The sequence below is a fragment of the Gymnoscopelus braueri genome (genome assembly GCF_963280865.1).
Source record: "Gymnoscopelus braueri genome assembly, chromosome: 1".
In the NCBI taxonomy this organism is placed as follows: domain Eukaryota; kingdom Metazoa; phylum Chordata; class Actinopteri; order Myctophiformes; family Myctophidae; genus Gymnoscopelus; species Gymnoscopelus braueri.
In genome coordinates this window covers 30,242,762-30,258,920 of record NC_137603.1, presented here as the reverse complement: position 1 = coordinate 30,258,920, position 16,159 = coordinate 30,242,762, and the positions used below count along the sequence as shown (strand labels likewise).

The 16,159-nt window shown below is 41.9% G+C and overlaps 1 protein-coding gene across 3 annotated transcripts in view; it reads left to right on the top strand.

Moving 5' to 3' along the window:
- The window catches only part of shf (Src homology 2 domain containing F), a 182,418-nt gene that overhangs the window by 122,036 nt on the left and 44,223 nt on the right, over positions 1-16,159 (top strand). For 2 of the 3 annotated variants that reach the window (XM_080437692.1, XM_080437694.1), the window contains exons 3-5: positions 5,656-5,788; positions 6,264-6,358; positions 9,037-9,135. In XM_080437692.1, coding sequence (XP_080293818.1) covers positions 5,656-5,788; positions 6,264-6,358; positions 9,037-9,135 — 327 coding nt within the window. The remainder of the gene's footprint in view (positions 1-5,655; positions 5,789-6,263; positions 6,359-9,036; positions 9,136-16,159) is intronic. The other variant, XM_080437693.1, reaches the window with a different exon arrangement.

The following is a 16,159-nucleotide window of genomic DNA, read 5'->3' as shown; positions in this document are numbered from 1 at the left end:
AAGGTGATTGCACAAAGCAGAGACTTGACCTAGCTGATAACAATAGCCATTGATAATAAGATGCGCACAGCCTCGGATTTTCTTTAAGAAGGCCTGCAGCAGGGGAGGGTAAATCCTTGAAGCCTGAGTTTCTCTCTCTGCATTGTTTTCCCGGGGTGCGAAGTCAATCACATTTAATCCTACTCTAGTGCATGGGAGATCCCTTCAATCAAATCCACACAGATCCAGCGTGCCCCCTCGAAATGCTTAGCCGCTGCAAATTCTCTAGCTTTATGCCAGTGAGTGGGTGGTACTGATACACAGAGATAGATAAAATTGCTTTTCCCCCCCAGCTTTAGTGTATATCAAATCCTTCACCCTGTAATAGAAAGATAAAGATAAACCTTGATTGATCCCCGTGTGGAAATGCAGATGTCGTAGCAGCAACAGCAGTAAGTGTAAAACACAGGATAGTAACAGGTAAGAGTAGAGCAAAAAGAATAGACAATGTACAGCCTGACACTAGACATCTGAACTGGGTCTGGACTGTGGACTGTGTTAAAATGTATACATAAATATATACATATAAATGGACAATCTATCACCAGTGAATATATGCAATGCATGAATATACAGTACATCTGTCGACAATGGATATACAGTATCAGTCGTGGAAAGAAACTTAAATACTTTACTTAGGTACAATTTTGAGGTATTTGTACTTTACTTGAGTATTTCTCATTTCCAATACTTTTACCTCTACTCCACTATATCTCAGAGGCAAATATTGTATTTTTACTCCACTACAATTATTTGAAAACTTTAGTTACTTATTACTTTGTAGATTGTGATTATTATTACAAAACACACATTAACCACTTCAGCTCTATATACATTTCGGCCGTTTGGAAATAGCCAATCTACAGTACAAGCTTACAATGCGTCGCATCGCGCATTGTAGATCTGTTATTTTCAAAAGATTGTTCATACATTTGAAAACTTGAAATGGGACATTCTGCATAATGAGTACTTTTACTTTTGGTACTTTAATTACATTTTGATGCCAATACTTTTGTACTTTTACTCAATTACATTTTGAACTCCGGACTTTTACTTGTAACAGAGTATTTCTACATTGCAGTATTGATACTTTTACTTAAGTAAAACATAAGTACTTTTTCCACCACTGTACAGTATGAAAGAATTTGTACAGAGTAGACTATCAATGGTGTGAATATGAGACTGATACTGAATATGAAATTGAATGGGTCCCGACCCATTGTTTGGGAAACACTGGTCTAGACAGTGGAGGGGTGGGGGGCGGTAGAGGGGGGTATTGGCGGGTCAGTCAGTCAAGGTGCAGCAGTATCCGGCTGCCAGGCTGGTTACAGTTAATGTCTTTGATTTAATCCAGAGCAGGCCGGCTCGGCGCTCACTGCCGTGATAATATGCCCAAAGGGCTCCTCCTGTGTGTAAGTGGGACGAGAGACACTCTGGATTTACAGAGAGAACTGTCTCGCTTCCTCTCTCTCCCATTATTAGGATGAATCTCTCTCCAGTTCATGAACCAAGGCTGAGAACTGAGAGAGAGAATATAATGAAGACGCTATCGTTGTAGAGTTGAACACTTCTCCTCCCTGCCTTTCTGCCGCTGATTCTCAGCTGGTTTGTACGTCTATACTATACTATATACTGTACTGTATGTGTCCACTGTATATCCCTTATATCCATTATATCTATTACATCTGCTCTCAGCACTGACTATATGCCAATCTAGTTCTCAAGAGCCCATGTGTAAATTGGGTTTTAATGGTACCTGCTGTTGTTATCTTATCTACTGACAGGTAGAAGCAGTTGTAATTTTCTTCATCCTAGGAGAAATAGTGAAACAGCCGTTCTGCAAGCTTGTTGATTGGCTATTTTTGAAAGTTTAGAATCTTTTTTTGAAAGTAGCACTCGTTGCAGTGCTGAAACATCTTCTCGTGGTGTTTGGAATAAAAACATGTCCTTTCCATAAGTAAGTCAAATAATCCAGTGCTGGATAGAGTAGGTTCCTGTGAACAAGATACAGTAAGCCCTTTTTTTGTCCAAAAGATCCAACTGAGGAACAAAAAAGTTCAGAAACTAGAAGATTGTGTTTGTGATTCCACAATGACCTCCAGACACCCACCCCTCCTGCACCCCGTTCTGCCTACACCTCCAGGAATGTCCCCTCTGCTCTGCCATCCTTTTGTTCTTTGTTATTTGGGAGAATATGGCATTTGTATCGATGCAGGAAAACCAACTAAAGCGACCAACTGGCTCTGACCAAAACTTTGTCAAACTCTTCAGTTTAGAGTGACGACGATCTGTATTGTGTTCTTGGTGGGACAAAAGATAGACTACCAAACTAAAATATTTCAAAACATCACTGTCTTGTGTTAGTGCTTCATCACTGTATTTGTGTGTTTTAGCCAATTATGTTTGTATATCCTTGTGTTCCCTTGAAGCGAGACACAGCGCTTGACCAATTAGCAGTGTTGCTGGTTCCGGGCAAAGTTCCTGCGGTAAAAAAATCTCACATTTCCTCTTTTAAAGTTGTTCTTTGTCTCTGACCTTGTGAGCACATACTGCAACCCACTGTTTGGGTTCCAACACACGGCCATGTTGGTTTTGGGGGGGGGGAGTATGGTGCTGTAGAGGTCACTATTGGAGGCAGAGGGGCGAGGTTCAGGAAGTGCAGCATCTGGAAGGGAACTGTGGTATCCGGCGAGGAGGACCGAGGCACATCAAGAGAGGGCGTGGCACCTGACCTCCGACCCTAAATAGAGGGTTAGAGGTCAGGGAGGGGGAGACGAGCTGCAGCTGTGCAACAAATTGCGGCGGTCCCACTGTGTCAAAGCAGTCGGGTGTAATCTAGTCCGACAGATGTATCCCCACCCAGCTTTACCTAGCGTGCCTCAACAGGGGCCGAGAGAGAGAGAGAGAGAGAGAGAGAGACTCAGTGTAATGTCAAAATATGCATAAGAAGGAACGAAAGAACATCAGACGGAAAAGGATGCAGGACCTACTGAGAGAACATTGACGCAGCGGTCTGTCAGCAAGCCCCCCCCCCTCCCAACCACACACACACACTCACACACACCAATGAGTCTTAATCCCTCACAGCAGTTTATCCAAGGCAATGCGCTTCCAATTAAAGGAGCCAGGATTTACTCCCCGGTGTTCTCATCTTTGCCCCTTCTCAGTTCTCCTTACCCCTTCTTCTGGCAACACCCTCCCTTCCTGATCCTCCTCTCTCATTCTCCTCCTCACCCTCCCCTCCCCTCACACTCCTCTTATACGCCTCTCACCCCTCCTTTCAGCCGCTCTCTCTCTCTCTCTCTCTTGCTGCTTGCCCTTCGACTAAGGAGGCAGGCCTGAAAGTCGCCCCGGGTCTCGTAATGCCGGTTCCTTTAGCAGCGAGATCAAAGGGGACGAGTTGCTCTTTAAGCGGAGATTACGGCAGATATGCGGTAGAGATCTGGGCAGCCTCGCCTCACCTCTCTAGCTCACCTCCACACCCCTTCCGCTCCTCGGTTAGCTCCATTAGGCACAAACGTATTGCTCATTTTTCTGCAAGAGCTCCCTTGGGCTGAGAGGCAATTATGCAGTGGTGTGGCATAATATTTCATTCCGTTCACATCGCATTACTCCACGGCGGAGCTCGCCGCCCGTTAGCGGCTTCATGCGGCCCTAGAGGAAGGGCTGCTAGCTCCTAATGACTTCATGTGAGTTGAAGGAGATTGAGAAGGGGAGGAAGAGGAGGAGAAGTGAGAGAGAGAGAGAGAGCTCTCAAGGGCACGATACTTCCTGAGGGGACGGCGCTGGTTTACTGCTATGTAGGTAGAGTAGCGTTGTGTTTATTCAACACAGTTTAGGCTAGACGGTACATAAACAAACACATGACTTGTCGGTGGAAACCATTCATGCAATTAAGCACCGGGAGTGCTTGAATCCAGGCATGCCAGTATTGTTATGGCGTGGCTCCTCAGAGGCGAGCCATCTAGAAGAGGGTCTGTCTGTGTGTCCGGAGCTAATCTCGCAAACTGCTGGACTGATCGGCGACACATTTCTTGTGCACACTGCCAGCAGGCCACAGGAGTACCTCCACTTTTTTCCGCATGTTTTATACTTTTTTTAAATGTTTTGACTTCGATTTCATAATGAAAGTCGATGGCGCTCTGATCGGTCTGAAACCTTGCCCAAATTTGAAATGTCCAAGGATCCACTTTCACGGCTACGCCGTCCCCATGTGGATCCCGAGATCCACATGATTTCACTTTCCAGTTTTCTTTTGACCTCTTCCCCCCCCCCCCACACCCCATAAACTAATGACAGCGTGTTTCCTCTCAGAATAGCGACGTTTAAGAGGAAAGTGTTGCTTTCGGGGCAAAACAATGCAATGAGTGAGCGACGGCTGAGAGGAGAAGCGGGGGCTGAGAGAACAGAACAGAACAGACATGTGAAAGCCGCAGGCCGGGCTGTTTATAGCCGTGGTGATTAGCCAGCACTCCGGCAGGTTGCACCGTGTGCTCTTGCAGGTGCTGCAAGCCCCCCCAGGCCCCCTCTGTTCTCTACCCTACCCTCCTTTCAAAACTCTTCACTTTCATCGCTAGTAAAAAATATGCTGTCCCTCTCACCTGAATTGGTTAGCTACCTATTATTCAGGGGTCATTAGTGTGGGGGGGGGGGGGATAATTGATCATTTAATTAATAGAAGAGAGGAAAGGAGAGATAATTATTAATAATTCATAATGAATCATATCATGAATAATGTGTATTTCCAGTGGTGAAAAGTAACTTAAGTACATTTACGCAAGTACTGTACTTAAGTACACTTTTGAGGGAATTTTTACTTTACTTGAGTAAAATACTTTTACTTCTACTCCACTACATCTCAGAAACAAATATTGTACTTTTACTCAATTATTTGAAAACTTTAGTTACTAGTTACTTTGTAGATTTTTATTATTATTACAAAACATACATTAACCACTTCAGCCCTATTTACATCGTCCATTTGAAAATAGCTGATCTACAAGCTCACAATGCGTTTTACATTTCAGTATTGGGCGGCTGTGGCTCAGGAGGTAGAGCAGGTCGTCCAATGATCCGTGGGTCGACGGTTCGAATCCCATTTCCTCCTGACCACATGTCGAAGTGTCCCTGGGCAAGACACTGAACCCTACATTGCCTCCAATGCTTCGGTCGGTGCTCGCTTGCCACCATTGGTGTGTGAATGTGGGAAAAGTGGGGACGCTGGCGTCGACTGTTCGCCGCTCCACCTCCCAATGTCCCCCACCTGTATGAATGAATGAACCATTGTAAAGCGCTTTGAGCACTTGGAAAAGCGCTATAAAAATGCAATTCATTATTATTATTATAGTATTGATACTTTTATGAAAAAAAATGTAGTACTTTTTCCACCACTGTGTATTTCTAATAGGTCTGTACTAATTAAACACTAGTTTGGTGTTTAATTTTATTGTATTGATAATTTTTTGTATAAATCTTTTGGAAATGTTTGTGAAACCGTTGGCCTAAGAGGGACATCAGGGTTAAAAGTGGTCTTAGCTAATTACTACTGTTAGCAGCTATAGCTCGTTATGTTTACATCTATTGATTCCATGGTTCCTGTCCCCTTTTGTTTTGCAGAGATCCGCGCTGGGGGTCGAGGGTCAAAGGACAGCTCGTCGATCAAGCAGCTCCCCCTGTACGACACGCCGTACGAGCCCACCGAGAACGGCGGCGGGGACCCGGACCCCGAGCGCTCCTCCTCCTGTCCCAGGTTATTATCAGAGTTTTAGCATTTGTAGCATTAGCTTTTATTTCTATTTAGTTTTGACTCTTTTGTTTTGCAATCAGTTTAGTTTTGGTTCGTTTTTAAACAGGAGTTAGTTCTTTTTTTTTTCAAAAGGCTTAGTTTTAGCTTAGTTTATTTTAGTTGTAGCGTTAGTTTTATTTATTGTAATATGGATTAGTGAGCGGCAAGATTCAACAAGGTCAGAAAAATTGCAAAAATAGAGTAATACTTTTGCTATGTTTGAAGATTTCTGACAAAGACTAAAACTAATAAGTACATTTTCTCCATGATTTTAGTTAGCTTTAGTTAGCTTTGTAAACGCACAGTACAGTTTCAGTTAGTTACCTTTTTTTGTGAAGCCTTGTTTATATTTTTGTTTCACTTTACATTTTTCAATTGCAGTTGAGGTTATTTGGTTAGTTGTAGTTGTTCAGTCTAATAACCCTGGTGCCGTCCCCAGGGAGAGCAGACTGCCACAGGATGACGAGCGGCCCCCAGAGGAGTACGACCAGCCCTGGGAATGGAAGAAGGAGAGGATCTCCAAGGCCTTTGCAGGTACAAACTCAACCCACCTCCAATGTACGGCATAAATCAGTGGTTCTCAAACCTTTTCATTTCAAGGACCCTCATAACTCTGAGAGCGTACAAATGGAACTGTTTGTACGCTCTCAGTTAGTTACAGACCTGTGAGGGACCATTTCGAACCCCCTCAAGGAACCCCTCGAGGGTCCCTGGACCACACTTTGAGAACCACTGGTGTAGATTAGATGGACTTTTTATTGTCTGTGTTGTAATGTGTAAACATGACTAGGCATGAGTACCCATAGTGATCTTATGAAAAAATAAGTAGTGTTAACCACCTTTGAACCCTTATACTGTATATTTTATGCACCATTTTTCAACAGTTTTGATTGAAAGACTTTTGCCAAAATGTAAAAAAAAGAAAAGAAAACGTCCAAAGTTTTCAGAATTTTCAAAAATACAAGCTCACAATGTATTGCATCACCATGCGTTGTAAGCTTGTAGATTCTCTATTTTGCTATTCGTTTTATGACAAAGCATATAGGGCTTAAGTGGTTAACAGACTATGGGAGATAAACAAAATACAAATAAAACTCTTGTCCTGTCTTAAATAAACAATCCAGAATACTGTTTGACCTCTAGAATATGTTGCTCTGTACTGTACAAACGAGATTGACTTCTTGATGTAAAAGGAGCTTTGGGGAACATTTCTCCCATAATTCAAAATGTTGTTTTACTCTGAACCCATTACACCGCAATTTGATTGTTTACCCCAAATGTTGGCAATCATCATAATTGTAAACCAGTAACAGCCTCAAAATACACACAAATTCTTGTATTTCATGTTCATTCACGTCAGAATGTCGGACAAAGGCTCACTGGTTCTCAAACATTTTCATGTCAAGGACCCCCAACTTGATATGTATTTGGCCGTGGACCCCCATCTGAAAAGATTTAGTGCCAGGGACCCCCATAAGATTTGTGTTAAACATGTTCCAAACTATTCCAATTTCATTATAATACATTATGTACATTATAACTAATTTGGTTGTTGACACCCCTGGAACCCCCCCCCCCCCAAGGACCCCTGGGGGTCCGCACACCCCACGTTGAGAACCACTGATTTAGCTATTACGGTGTAGGCCTTTAACACAGCTGGCTTTAACTTTAAACTTAACCCTTCGATGCTTTCTGTCCTGTCCGACTAACCCGAGCAGCGCCTTTTTTACTCCAACGATAACAGACGTAATTATGGGCTTGGGGTTTTTGCTGTCATCACACAGGGCTCTGTTCCTTTTCTCTCCTTTCCTCTCCTTTGTGAGAACTCAACAGTAAGTTGATTTGCAGGTGGCTGTGCTGGTGTCTTCTTCCTGTTGCTGCCTGTTAAGGCTTTAGGGGACACTTTACTGTACGCTGGTCAGGGGGCGGGGCTGGGGCATGGTCTGGGTGCATACTTTGGTGCATGTAAAGATGGAGTGTGTGGTACTGTATAGGTGTGTGTATGTGTGTGTGTGTACTTGTATTACAATACTTGCGAGGACCAAATGTTCCTGCTAGTGTAGCAGAATTTGAATCTTATGGGGGTGATGACCAGTGGTGGAAAAAGTACTCACATTTCTTGCTTAAGTAGAACTGTAATGTAGAAATACTCTGTTACAAGTAAAAGTCCGTAATTCTAAATTTACTTATATACTAAAATGACAAAAGTATTGGCATCAAAATGTACCTAAAGTACCAAAAGTAGACAGTAGCTACTCATTGTCCAGAATGTCCCATTTCCCAAGTTTTGTCACAATGCGTCGCGATTGTGAGCTTGCAGATCAGCTACTTTCAAATGGCCTAGATGTATATAGGGCTAAAGAAGTGGTTAATGTATGTTCTATAATATAATAATTGATAATTTCAAAGTAACTAGTAAATAAAGTTTTCAAATAATTGTAGTGGAGTCGAAGTATAATATTTGCCGCTGAGATGTAGTGGAGTAGAAGTAAAAGTACTGAAAATTGGAAATACTACAGTAAAGTTAAAGTAACTCAAAATTGTACTTAAGTACTAGTACTTGAGTAAATGTACTTCGTTACTTGACACCACTGGTGATGACAATTTTGTCCTGGTCCTCACAGGACAAATGATTGTTTTATGGTAAAAAAAAAAAAAAAAAAGTACAGTTACAATTAGGAAAGGGTTACAATTAGGCATTTGGGGGTTAGGGTTGGAGGTATAATATGCCTGATTTAGTTGTGCGCCGATGTTTGGCACTGAAAGTAGCAGATCTACAATAGTAGATCAGCCATTTTCGGCTTTTAGTTAAAGGGTTAAAAAAGGCACACAAAAAAAAGAGTCAAAATGGCATTCATAAAATCGGTGTCATTACAGTTTTGTATGTCCTCACAAGTATAGTAATACAAAGGTGAGTGCGTGTGGGTGTGTGTGTTTGTATGTGTGTGTGAATGTCAGCTGCCTTTTCAAAAGCTTCAGCTTGGCTAACTTGTAGCCATAACACAACAGCGCTGTTCCATAGGAGAGAAAAAAGATAAATGCATTCATGCACCCTACGGATAGCAGTAATGGTCAAAATGAAGCAAGCTTTTCGGTGATTTGAAACGCCAATCTAAAATTCCCCCAAAAAATCCTCTTCAGATATCCTATTTATTTTTTTCCTTGCCCTTTTCTCTTTTTATATTGTTTTTTCTTTTTCCATCCTCGAACAGCTCTGCTTTGTTATGACTGCATTAGCTACGAGGGCTCTGTAACTGGCAGTGGATCAGTGCCCCACGGAAGAAAGGACTGCACTTCTAAATCCCTCACAGGTACCGGTGGAGCAGGGGACTGACCAGCATTCACACGGTGGCCCTTTTTGCAAAAATGGCCGTCATGTGAATATATAATGGTCAATGGGGGGGGGAGGGTCTGTCTATATGTTAGAGCCTGACAGGACTTGACTAGGTCCAGTTGACTCATGTTTTTTGGCCTGAATGGCTGTCTTAATCCCTAAATTATTTGTAATGATTTGTTTTCCTTTATTATGACTTTTCTTTTGTTTTAAATCACTTTGCTTCTGTGTTTAAAGGTAGGGTAAGTGATTTACTTTGGTTAAAATAAGTGTTAAATAGCTCTATACTCTGATAGTACTCATTGCTATAGTGTGTTTGTTCAGTAACAGGAGTCTCCCATGTCTCTCCAGCTCTTTATTAAACAGAAAATGCATTTTTACTTCTCTCTCCTGATTGGCTTAAATGTTGTCACCTACCTGAACATGTACTATTCTGTTTACTAAAGAGCTGGAGAGACCACTGTGACCGAATAAACGCTCTGTAGCAATGATTACTATCAGAATATAGTACTTTAACCTTTTTTAACAAAAGCCTTTTATTATTGTAGGACTAAACCACATTAAACTAACCTATTGCCTTGGTGGTGTTCGTCTGCAAGGAGTTTGAGTTTGGAGACCAAAACTTTAGGCAGATAAACCATAAACCATTATGCAGATAAATATGCAGACCGTGTCTTGATTTGGACAGAACACTTTTTGGGGGGTCAGGCACGGTTCAAATCCTGAGTCAGGCTCTAATGTACGGCAATGTTTTACATAATAATATGTATCTCTCCATTTATCTGTTCTCCTGTCTTTTCACGTGTTTCTTAATCTGTCTGAGTGAGCACTCACACATCTTAATGGGAGTAAGAGTGTTTTCTCGGTTTCAGTGATTAGTTAAAAGCGGGATGCTGCATACTTAATCACGGCGCTCCTGTGCTCTCATTATTTCCCTGTCGAGCAGCACTCACAGGAGTTTATTTAGGGTGCTATTTACCAACACCCCCACCCTCTCTCTCTCTCTCTCTCTCTCTCTCTCTCTCTCTCTCTTTCACCCATCCCCTCCGTGATGATGATTAATTTAATTTCCATGGGTTCGACAAAGCGTTGGCTGAAAGTGGAGAGATAGGAGCACCGGAGTTGTGCTTCAGAGAAGAAAAGGGTGCACTTCAGTGAACTACTTTGATTTATTGCTCCGCATCGACTCGGTTTCTTTCCTGTTCTTTTCAGTTCAGTGATCGTCTCCCTCTGTTTGGATGAGGGAGGAAGAGAATGAGAGGAAGACTTATTTCTTAACAATAAATTGGTTATGGTGGCGATTCACAACCTGCTGGCCGTAGCCCACTGGTGGGCCTTGAGGATATTGCAAGTGGACACCCCCAAATAATTGGCAAAACACTAAGATTTCAATGATAATATAACATTAATAATATTATCTATTTAATATCACTATCTTTTTCTTTAAAAATTAGATTTCATAGTGATACCGATGGGAACTTAAAGTATACTACGTTGATACTACGTTGAACACTGCAGCTGTGTTAAGTGGTCATATGGGTGGGACGCTTTCGAGATTTTCAATTTGAGCACTGATCCAGAAAAGGTTTGAGAGCCCTGCTCTGACTAGTCAGTCTGCAGAGTTTTCATGTCACCTTTTGGTGATACCAAATGGAAAAGCAAGTAGTGGAGTCAAGTTGAGCCGCGGTACCATGCAGTGGAAAAGCGCCGTTACCTTATTGTCTGCCGGGTGGAAACCTCATATGTCCAAAACAGTTACTTTAGGATTCCAATTCAAAAATATTAAAAGTAGCAGATCGACAAACTCGAAACGCATCGCTTCGCGCCTCGTTTCGAGCTGTGTTTTGAGCTGTGTTTCGAGCTTGTAGATCTGCTACTTTTGTTATAATACTTTTGTGTGACGTTGTAGTATGATCAAGTAGGGCGTTAATTTACAAAAAAACACAAACAGTTAAAATATGGCGGTAGGAGGTTTCTGCCCGACAGCAACCATATACTGTTGGTCTCTCTGACCACGGCAGTGTGTTGCTGTCTTTCCACAGAGCTCATTTCCCTCAGCTATACAGCACCTTTCATCCAACTATGCTTTGTTTCTCCCGTACTCTGTAATATACTGTTATAGGCTGCTGTGGCATTTCAAACAATTTACATTTCAAGACACTATTTGCACGGATGAATAATGACATTGTTGACACGTCGGGATCGCTGTGTTTGTGCTCTGGCACTTAAACTTGGAATTAAACTGTCTGCAAACAAAGTCTTAAACCGGTAATGAGGAAAGATGAACGTCCCCATGAGGTGGAGATGGTGTTTAAAATAAATAAATAAATAAAATGGAGGTATTAAATGAGCACCAAGTGCTCCCTATCTCCTGGTCTCATATCTTCATGGAATTATATGGCAATGTCATCCACATAAAGGGCAATTTGTCATCATCATTGATAAGGGAATGAGAGTAAAATAATACCCGCAGTGGTAGCCCATCCCTGTCACAGTGAGTATAGGGGCTACCCGCTGTGGTGGAAAGCAACTTAGTACATTTACTCAGGTAGTGCACTTTTACTTTACTGGAGTGTATACATTTCTCAATACTTACTATCTATTATTTTATTTTTTTGAAACCTTTAGTTACAAATTACGTTTTAGATTTTGATTATTATTCCAAAACCTACATTTACTAATTAAGCCTTATTTCATACTTCGGCTATTCGAAAATAGCTGATCTATACTAGCTCACAGCGCTTGCATTGTGAGCTTGTAGGTCGCCTATTTTTCTAAAACACATTTTGAAAAATTTGACAACTTTTACTTTGGTACTGTAAGTATATTTTGACGCCAATACTTCTGTACTTTCACTCAAGTACAATTTTGAATTCAGGCCTTTCACCTGTAGCAGTATTTCAACATTGTGGTATTGCTACTTTTACTTCAGTAAAAAATCGGAGTACTTCTTCCACCAATACCCTCACAGGGCATAGAGGCCTCCTCACAGCATTTTGGTGATGTTATTATTCACCGTCGGGCTATCTCTTGACAGGTATGCAATGAAATGTAAATTCCCTGCCTTGTTAGGGTGTTGGGAGGCTGTGTTACTTGTGGTTTGGTTAATCACTCATCCCCACCCAAACCCCCGTATCTGCACCCCCCCTCCCTCTGTACTCAAGCGTAGAATATGTGATGGATGGGACAGGAGGTGAGGAGTTTGGAAGATGCATTAGAATTAGAACAGGGCTTCTGTATTGTGTGTATGCCTGTGTTTGTGTGCGTGATTATGTATGTGTGTGTGTGTGTGTGTGTGTGTGTGTGTGTGTGTACTGGTATTACTATACTTGTGAGGGCAAAAAGGCCCTGCACCGAAAAGCATTTTGACATCGTAGAGGGGCTATTTTTGTATAAATAAATAAGTATAAAGGTCAATACATGCTCCTTCCGACGTCAGGGGAAAAAAACTGTATCTGACGGCCTTCCGAACTAGTTAAGACAGTCAGGACATCTGAAGAAACCTCTCATCTCCACATTCTAACTTTTTGAGTTTTTTCGTAAATTAACGCCCTACTTGATCACACTACAGCGTCACACCAAAGCATCAAAAGTAGCAGATCTACAAGCTCGAAACGCTGCGCAAAGCGACGCGTTTCGAGGTTGTAGATCTGCTATTTTTGCTACTTTTGAATTTGAATCCTGAAAAGTAGCTGTTTTGGACATATGAGGTTTGACCCGACAGCAATATATGCATGTTTATGTGAGTGTTTTTTTTTTTTTTTAAACAACACATATCACATACTCACACACCCAGACGTGGTCAGGCTGGCTGAAATCTGAGCCCGCATTCGACCAGGATGTCCGACAGAGCAGCATGTTACTTGATCTGTTTGGACCCTGTGCTAGTGTACTGTACTTGTACTGTATTTTTTGCAGATTTAGATTATTTTTACAAAATATGCATTAACCAATGTAGCCCTATTCTATGGCCAATCATCAGCTATTCAAAAACAGCAGATCTACAAGCTCACAACGCGTCGCGATACGACACGTTGTGAGCTTGTAGATCTGCTATTTTTGACAAATGTAGAAAACGATGACTACTTTTACTTTTGGTACTTTAAGTATATTTAGATGCCAATACATATGTGTACTTTTGAATACAGGCCTTTTACTTGTAACAGAGTATTTCTATATTGTGGTATTGCTACTTTGACTTTAGTAAAAAAAAAAATTAAGTAGTTCTTCTAGCACTGCTGGCTGCTAACTCCAGTCTCTTTGGCTGGTGGCCAGCAGGACACTATGGCTCTTAACACAGGGAGATAACAGGAGACACAGCCAGAGCCAGGCTCCTGGTGAGAGCCAGGCACCGCTTTATGGTTTTTTAATGCATGTTCAAGGCGCTTAATGACCCAGAAATCCGAGTATCAGGACTTCTGTTCTAAAGTAAATAATTGAATCAGTCACAGTCCTGTAATGTTTCATTTGGTGTGGTGGTGGTTTTCAACATGGGCTACAGTGTGGGGGGGGGGGGTGTCGCGGATGTTCTCCTGTGGCGGCTCTCAGTCTAACCCTGTGTGCCCTCCACCACCCTCCTACCCCCCCCCCCCCCCCCCCTGTCCATGTTACACTGTCACCAGCCGTGGAAGAAATACTGAGATTTTTCAATTACAATCGTTATGTGTTTCGGATAAAAGCGCTATACAAATGCACCATTTACCATTTTATTTATTCAGTAGAAGGCCTGTATCCTGTGACTTGAGTAAAAGTTAAAAAAGTACCTCAAATTGTACTTAAGTACAGTACTTGAGTAAAGGTACTCAAGTACTACTGGCCCCCTTGCTGTCACTCATGACCTTTCCAGACGGCCCTGGAAACAGTCCAAAGTGCCCTCCTGCCTTTCACTGAGCACAGCCATGGCTCTTATCTTCACCCAGACACATTGGCCGCACAGACAGCCCCCTGCGCTCTGTGCTCCCACCCATCCATCCCTTCCATCCGACCATCCTCTGTCCCTGACAAAGTATAGAGCTGATAGCAGCCTCTACTCTGGAAACTGCCTCTGACTGCACCCCTACCAGCCGGCCATCTCTGGCTTACTTCTTTGATATCTCAAGAGTCGACATGCAGGCACAGAATCATGCCGTCCAGTGTTGATTTCGTCGACTAAAACTATGACGAAAAATGTTTGTCGACTACATTCTTTCATTGACGCAAACGAACTAAAAACTAAGCTACGATGACTAAAAAACTAAGACTGAATATATTGACAATTTCGTCAACAAATAAAAGCTAGACTAAAATGTTAGTGAGGGACGAGTGGAGAAGAGATCCAGTAGAACTAAAAGTCATTTTAGGTTTGGTTGCGCTCTGAAAATAGCAGATCTACCAGCTATTTTCAGTCGACTAAAGTCTTATAATATTCAGTCAACTAAAGCTAGACTAACAGTAAAACATTTCAGATGGCTAAAATATGAAATGTGGAAAAAAAATCTCAACATTGTACTTAAGTAGTACTTGAGTAAATGTACTTTACTACTTTACACCACTGCTGCCCTAAAACAGATGCTACAGTATGAAAGTGAGTCTGACTGGATAATCAGATGGACAGGGGTCGAAACAGCATTATGATGATGCTTCTACCTATAAGTGTTTTAGGTACCCGGTAATGTCAGCAATCATTCGAGCGTCGACAGAAGGAACACGTCTTCGAGAGAAAAAAGGCTTGTTTTTGTTTCCCAAGCAGTAATGTGCTGCATAAACATCGCAATCTAACCGACCTGGCTTCTGAATATGCATGCAATTAGCCGAACCAAATTAAGCAGAGCTGAATTAAATGGCTGCTGGTGGAAACACACTGCGTCTGGTGATTTATGATGCAGCACTGTTTACAGCGCTGTGGAGGAACAACGAGGCGGGTGTAAATGAAAAGCCTGGAGGTGAGGTAAACAAATACCTGCCGGTTTTAACCCATTCAATCCGGGAACGCATCCGTGTCATTTTAAGATTTCTTTGGGCTATTCAAAAATAGCAGATCTACAAGCTCATAGCGCGCGCTATGAGCTTGTAGATCAGCTTTTTTTGAAAAAAATGTGAAAATGTGTGCAAATCTTTGAAGATATATATACATTTTTAACTCAAATCTTTGCTTCTGGGGGGTCCCCGGAACAAAATATGTTGAGATGAGGGGGTCCACGGACAAACACATATCATTTTGGGGGTCCTTGACATGAAAAATGTTTGAGAACCACTGATTATAGCAACATGAGTAAAAAGAAAACAAAAAAACTGTTAGGATTTAGAAGATATTTGTAGAATCCCCCAGAAGCAAAGATTTGAGTTACAAATGTTCGCTTTGAAAAAAATATTTATTGAAAGATTTTCACGACTTTTTTTTCAAAGAAATAGCAGATCTACAAGCTCATAGCGCGGAACTCGGTGCCGCGCTTTGAGCTTGTATATCTGCTATTTTTGAATAGCCAGATAATCAAAATGACAATAATTCATAATCAATCAAAAAATGACTCACGAAACACGAATCAATCAAAAAATGACACACGGATACGTTCCCGGTCTCAATGGGTTAAAAATAGAGCCAGGCCCCCGCTGAAGTGAACAAAAGGACGGCGGCGGGAACATATAGAGGAGCCGTCATGTCCGCTCCTTCATGTCCTGTCTGACTCGTTGATGGACTGAAATACCACCGTATAGCGAGACCACTATAACACACTGCCAGCCATGTCACATTACACTCATGCTTTATCGTCGCTGTCGGGGTGGAAACCTCGTACTGTATGTGTGCAAAACCGCTGTATTTCAGGAAATAGAAAAAAAAGAACCTGTGTTCCCAAATGGATCCAATGTAGTTATTATGTAATCACGAGCTCTTGTTAAGACTTTTCAATTGGTTCAATATTTTTAACAGACACACCTAAACACTTTCAGTTTCAAAATGTTCTTGAATATAGCAGATCTACAAGCTCACACAACGTCTTGCTTCGTGACCCGTTTCTGAGCTT